This window comes from Sarcophilus harrisii, chromosome 2 (genome assembly GCF_902635505.1).
Source record: "Sarcophilus harrisii chromosome 2, mSarHar1.11, whole genome shotgun sequence".
Taxonomy (NCBI): Eukaryota; Metazoa; Chordata; class Mammalia; order Dasyuromorphia; family Dasyuridae; genus Sarcophilus; species Sarcophilus harrisii.
The window spans coordinates 431,454,790-431,461,914 of record NC_045427.1 but is presented as its reverse complement, the minus strand read 5'-3'; the positions used below and the strand labels follow the sequence as shown (position 1 = coordinate 431,461,914).

At 42.6% G+C, this 7,125-nt stretch overlaps 1 protein-coding gene across 1 annotated transcript in view; it reads right to left on the bottom strand.

Moving 5' to 3' along the window:
* Positions 1-206: 206 nt before the first annotated feature.
* The window catches only part of VSTM2L (V-set and transmembrane domain containing 2 like), a 90,776-nt gene continuing 83,857 nt past the window's right edge, over positions 207-7,125 (bottom strand). The window contains exon 4 of the mRNA XM_003756997.3: positions 207-2,299. Within this exon, the coding sequence (XP_003757045.3) occupies positions 1,982-2,299 (318 nt within the window). The 3' untranslated portion in view covers positions 207-1,981. The remainder of the gene's footprint in view (positions 2,300-7,125) is intronic.

The following is a 7,125-nucleotide window of genomic DNA, read 5'->3' as shown; positions in this document are numbered from 1 at the left end:
CCCAAAGCCTAGTGGGGCTTAAAAACAACTTGTTGAATGAATGAACTTAAGTTTAGCTCCCAGTGGAAAATGAGAGGTATTTCTGTTTCTATTTTATTTTTGGCTTTGTATTTCCAGTATTTGACACTATCTGGATGATTTAAAATGCTGGCTGATTGACTGAATAAATGATCGAATCATGTCACAGAAAGAGACTCAACCAGAACTTCATTTAAACAGCTTTATTCACTTCAGCAAGGCTGATAATCACAGATTGGATCATGTGGATATGAAGAAGGCCCAGCAGGTACTGAGCCCCCAGTGTTATAACCTGTGGTCACACCCTTCTGTATTGATGCAAAAGACTTGTGAGGGGTCTCTACCCAAGGAACCTTTGCCTCCTCTCCCTTCTTACTATGCTCCCTCTTCAGTCAGGCAGTGGCCAGGGCAGTAGAACCCTCTGTGTGTGTGTGTGTGTGTGTGTGTGTGTGTGTGTGTGTTTATATGGGAGGAGTGGGGGTGAAGGGTTAGGCCCATTAGAAATATTTACAAATTCTTGTGGGGCAGAGGGGTAAAAAGGACAAGACAATGCAAGTGTGAGTATGAGAAAGGTATGGGGCCATGGGCAAAGATGTCACTGGGCCCCAGAGGATCCCCTCAGAGAGGTGGACTCAGCTGCATTGAATCAGAACAGGCCCTGGAGTTGTGAGGTTGACAGGAAGAGAGAGGGGGGCCTTCTGAGAGAAACCTCAGATTAAAGTGAATGAGGCTGGGAAGGTGGGGCCCCTGCTGGTGCAAAACTTTGCATGGAGGGGAAAGGAAGGTGGCAAAGGGAGGAGGGTCCAGAAATGAGCCCTGAAAAATAAGGAAGCTCCTGGGTTTGATTCTAGGTTCTTCCAAGAACAGGGAAAGGAACAATAAAGTACTTGGAAGCCTTGGGATGAAAGGAATAACAGAAATGCAAACTATAAAGATTTAAAGATGGTTCACAGCCCCTTCCCACACACCTTAGTCCTAGACCCATCCAGGCAGCAAGGAGCTTCCTTGCTGGGGCCAGGCTTCCAAAAGGGTCTACAATTCTGTAGGGGCTATGGGTTGCCAGTTTGGGGTCCTTTCAAACCTGTTCTAGTCCCACTGAACAGGGAGGTTTCTCATAACAACCTCCTCCTTCGTCCCCTAACCTCCCTACACACACATACACATCAAAGGAAAGAACATTCATCTGGGCTATTTGCTATTTACAATATACAAGTGTGGGTAGTGGGACTAGCTGCTTGCTTAGCATGGCCAGATCTTGGCATAGTGATGAAACTGGATGATAAGGGGAGTATATTGTGCCCAGGACACAGAGATCAAAGCAAGAGCAAGCTAAATCTTTGGGCTTGGGCCCAACAAGAAAAGCAAAACACAGGATTTCACCAAAGCTGGAAGTGAAATGGGGTTAGAAGTGTGGACCCCTAGGTGCGGAGAGATTAGACCCTGTGGCACAGGAACAGCACCTTCATCCTATCCCCAATTTCCAATAGCCATGGCTTCAGAATCCCTATAATGCTTTTTTCCTGTCAGTCTCCAAAGCCCCAGTCCCAACCATATGCCCACCACTCTCCACTCCTAGAAGAACCTGAAAAAGCAATGGCCATAGGAGAACTGGGTTTAGAGCAGAAAGGAACCTTGGAGATCATTTAGTCTAACTGCTTCATTTTATAGAGAAGGAAAATGGCTGAAGGGAGGGTACAAGGGCTCACATGCTGAGCATGGGGAGAGCAATAAGGGCCGCTGCTGGGGGACACACAAGGGCCCAGTTGGGTCAACATCAATTCAATGGTGTCTGGATCCAGGGCATTCCTCTGGCCCAGGCCCTGCTCCTCATGCACTCTGTACAGTGGAGGGAGGAGGGAAGGGAAGAAAGAAAGGCAGAGGGACTGGGGAAGGAGTGACCCTCCCACTCTCTCTGAGCCACCAGGGTGGGGTGGGTGGGCAAAGGGAATGAAGGAGTGTCAGTCTACAGAGCACAGGCAGCATCTACTGACCGCTTCTTCAGCTCCTTGCCTGGCTTGGGGGGTGGTGGGGGTGGAGCAGGAGCTGCAGGCTGCCCCCCCAACAGTGGGGCATCCTGCAAGTGGAAGGAGGGGCCGTGACCATGGTGATGAAGGACGGAGTTCTCGCCAGGGTCCACCCGAAGGTAGGCTTTGACCTTGTGGTGCCGGGCTTTGCCATCACTGAAATCAATCACTCGGCACTCGTAGGTCCCCTCATCTGTGGGCTTCACCCGGGACAGGCGGAGCTTGTGAGATATGTTGCTGCCAACCACCTTGACCACCTAAAGAAAGGATAGAGAAGGAGGTTAAAAGTGACAGGCTGAAGAAGTACTCGATGTGGAGCAGAACCAGTGCATCAGATATTAGCCCAATGAGACCAGAGTTCATAAGGGAAGGAGTTTCTTGTTCTCCATTCTCAATGTATATTTCCACAAAATCCATACACATACCCCAAGATCAAGGCCTAGAGATATAATGGATTTAAAATCTAGTAGGATTTACTTCTTTCTCTCTCACAGTTCAAGCATATATTGCTTGAAATGAGAGATACAAAACAGAGACTAGCAGAGCTATAAAAGAACACTGAACATAAAATGACAGAGCTGGAAGGGCCCTAGAAATACAGACTGAACTGAAAAGATCCTAAGTACAGAAAATGAGAGTTGGGATGGTCTTTTGAACATAGAGCTGGGATGTTGGATGTGGTAGGATCTTTATAATACAAAACCTAGAATATAAGACTTGGAAAGACTCTTAGAACTTAAAACACAAGATGGATCTGTTTTTGAATCTCTTTATAGTGACAGCTTAAATGATCATTTGGGGCTATGTAGAACTGGTTAGAATGTGGCATGAGGCTACAATAGCAGCAAACTGGTCTGATCTGAACAGGACAATTCATAGTAGTAACATTTCAATTCATGAGGGACCAGAAATAGGAAGATTTTCCAGAGAGAAAAGTGTTGAGTTATCGTAGCAGTTTGCATGATAACCCAAGAATACAAGAAACAAAGGGAGGAGACACATCTGAAGTCTAGAAGAAAAGGTCAGGAGCATGGAAATGATAGGATCCAAGGAGGCAACAGGAAAACATGGTGTGAGATCAGGCAGGTTCAAGAAACCATGTGTTTAAACAGTCGTGATGTTATAATAGGAGTTCATATACAATTTGATTCAATATGGGGAGTGGAGCAGGGTCATTTTCTCCTGTGTTATAAACACTGCCCTCATGTATAGTTTCAATTGTAGATGGCTTCCAGAACTGTGGACAGCTCCAAGGACGCTGGCTAGGTCTCAGCACTGTGGACAGTTCCTAGAGGCTAGTGTTTCCTGCAGGGGAAACAGCTGCTTGAGCTCACTGACTGTGGGGAAATTTGGCTCAGTCTGGTCCCCAGAGGCTCCTTGGGGGAAGTCTGCAGCCTGAGGGTACGGCTCAGTCATCAAATGCCTGTTATCACCAGTCAACAAACATTTGGGCAGCACCTTCTTCCCTTAGAAAACTATACTTTGCCACCCATTTACTAAATTCTCTTCCCCCTCTCTGGGACTTGGTTTGGCCCTAGAACTTAAAACACAAAATGACCTTGTAAAGGATCTTTTAAGTTCTAGGGCCTTTCCAAGTCTTATATTCTGTGTTTTCTGTTAGAAAATATGTTTGGATTCCTCTTTGGATTCCTCAAAAAGCCTAAACTGATACGCAAAGACTAAGAATTGTTAGTACTGAATAATTATTGAAAGGCAAGCAATTTATAAAACTGTTCAAGTGCTACATAAGTGAAAGTTAGTGTGGTGTGTGGGTATAGGTGTGCGGATATGCAATGTGTAAAGGCAGCATGGTGCACTGAAAAAAGCATTGGACTCAGACTGGGAAAATCTGTGTTTAAGTCCCAGATGTGACAATAACCATGTAATCACAGACAAGATACTTCACCACTTTAAGTCACATTTTCCCAATATATAGAATGGGAATAATAATCCTGATTAACTACTAACTACTAACAGTGCTATACCTTGCTAAGCTAATGAGTGGAAAGGATTTTTACATCATCTGATGTCTCACTGTGGCCTGGAAATGACCCATAGTAGGGTCATAAAGCCTACACTATTGAACTTCAACCTCTAGGACCTCCTACCTAGCCAGGAAAGCACCATTGTGGACTTAATGTGTGGCCTATCTGTGTGTCCAATATCTGAAGGGCAACTTAGCTGAGTATAGAAAAGCTTATCACTAGAAGGGTGGCCACTGGATTATGAATTATTGTGACTGAAACAACCTATTATTCTCTCATATGTATTTTGAATGTTGAGTTTTGAGACTCCAGCCCCATCATTTTACAAATTAGGAAACTGAGGTTCAGAGAAGTTAAATGACTCGCCCCTTTGGGCTTTTTACAAAAGTCAGTAAGTGGCAGAGCTCAGATTTGAAGCCAGGTCTTTTAACTTCAGACTGACTGCTTTTTTTCATTTGCATCATGCTAACTCATAAACTATGGAGGGCTCTGATATGCATCAGTGGAGAGAGAGATCACAACTACGAAATCATGGATCCTTGAAGTAAGGTGCCTAATAAGTACATCTAATTAAGTGGCTAAATCATTATTATTATAAGTTTATGATGCATTCCATCCTCACTTTCACCTCACAGAATCACTCATTTCCTTCAGAGCTCAATTCATCTCCTAAAGAAAATCTTTCTTGAACTTCCTGATGAGTAGCTCTTTCTCCCTCCTCAAAGTATCTTTTATTTATTTATATAATCATGTTTTATCTTCCGGTGTAATACAAGCAACTTGAAGGTAGAGGCCATTTTTAATCTTTATCTTTGTATTTTCAGGGTTTTGCATACAGTATATGTATAAAAATGCTTGCTAAGTTAAATTGAATGAAAAAGGAAGAAGAGGAAGAACAGGAACAGGAGGAAAAGGAATCTTTCTGAAAGAAGACCCAAGATCCTATATCCAAATATCAATTAGAATATTGGTTTTGATTCTACAATATCACTGTTTATCACTGCTTAATGCTAACATGCTAAATTTTCCATGTTGGCTTACTGTATCCAGTTAGTAGAAAAGAGAATAATTTGGGGTCACCTAGCTATTCTTCAGGCCTTCCAGGAGTTGGACAGTTTCTCTGTAGAACACCCTGTCTCATCTCTTCTTCAGAGAAATTGTAGTTACAGATACTGGAGTAGATAGAAGGAGCTAACACATCTCTAAGTTTTCCATCATTCTCAAAGCTTGACTAGAACAAGACCTTGTGAGGATAAAGAATTATTCCACATTTTTATTTCTCCAAAAATAACCCCAGATTCCTTCCTTCATTATTTTGTAGGATTTAAAACTGGATGGGACTTGAGAATCTATTTAATCCACCCCTCTCTACAGAGAAAGCAAATCTACTTCTCCTATTAAAACAATGCAGTTTATTCCATTTCCTTATTTCTACAAAGGAAATTATGCTGCAATCAACTAACTTTTTTATTTCTTTCAATAACCTCTTCCAATATAACCTAGGCCTCTCCTTTAATTCATTCCCTTTCTGAAGAAGGAAGTCTAGATAAGGAATGTGGGATTTGTCCTCAGGTTCTTCCCTTTCTCTCTTCCCTGCTCTCTGGAAAAGTCCAATTGACCGACCCATTCATCCCTGGCTTTTCCCTTTCTTCATAGCTGAACAACCTAGTCCCCCCCTAAGAAGCATCAGGCTAAGATCGATGCCACAGCTCGCCAGCTAATTAGCTTTCATACCAAATTGATTCTCTCCTAGTATTTATCACCCGATGAAATTTAAGACTTACTCACAGCCCGAGTGGGTGCAGCTTTCAGGTTGGGTCAATAAATCCGATTTATAGCCCGCCCTGGGTCCCTGGCTCTGTGCTGGAGGGGAAGGGAAAGATGAGGACCCAGCAGGGAGTGGCTGTGCCTGTTCACCCTGTAGTGGACCTGGCTAGCTGGGCTTTCCTATAGTTCAGGAAGGGTCGTGTTCATGGCCATCATGAATTCACCATTTGGTGGTGGTGAATAAGACAAAAAAAAGACTCCCTTTTCTAGAGAATTTTAGGTTTTACAAAGCACTTTCCTTACAATGATTCTATGAGATATAAAATGTAGAATTTAGAACTAAAAGGTACTTTAGAGATGATCTGATATAAAGTCCTAATTTTATAAATAGGCAGCTAGATGGCCCAGTGATAGAGTGCTAAACCCAGAGTTAGGAAGATCTGAATTCAAATCTGGACTCAGATACTTACTAATCGTGTTACCTTGGATAAGTCACTTAACCTTGACTGGGCAGGTCCAAATGATCTGGAGAAGGAAATGGCAAGTGACTTCAATATCTTTGCCAAGAAAACCCTAAAAGCAATAATAAAATGTCTGATATGACTAAAATCAACCTAAGAATAACCACACTAAAACCACATTCTATAAATGAGGAAACTGAGTCTCAGAAATGTGAAATTATTTAATCAAAATTACACAGGAATGCAGTAGAGACAGGATTTGAACACAGTCCTCAATTCCAAATCTAGCATTCTTTCCATTATCACACATTGCTTCATTTTTTTCTCCATCTTACAGATGAAGAAACTGAAGTTCCAAGAAACTAAGTGATCTGTCCATAATGACAAAGCTAGTAAAGAACTAGACTCAGGTCTTCTAACTCCAAAACTCCTAACTCTAGTGCCCTTTCTACTATTCCATGAAGCCTTTCCAAAAGAGAGAAGATGCAAAGAAGACAACCATTAGTACCCTGAATCTGCCCCTCCTGTCCAGAGTCTGTGTAGTGCCATAGACTCATCAATGAAAGGTCAAATAGTATAGTAACAAGAGTGCTGGCTTGGATTAAGGAAGATTTTATGGTTCAGTCATTTTTCAGTCACATCAGACTCTTTGCAACCCTATTTGTGGTTTTCTTGGCAAGCATTCTGGAGTGGTTTGCCATTTCCTTTTCTACCTTGTTTTACAGGTAAGGAAACTAAGGCAAACAGGGCGAAATAATTTGCCCATTACTGAGTGTCTAAGACTGGATTTAACTCAGGAAGATGAATTTTCCTATTTACAGGCCCTGTACTCTATCTACTACATTATCTAGCTGCCCCCAAAGAAAGGAT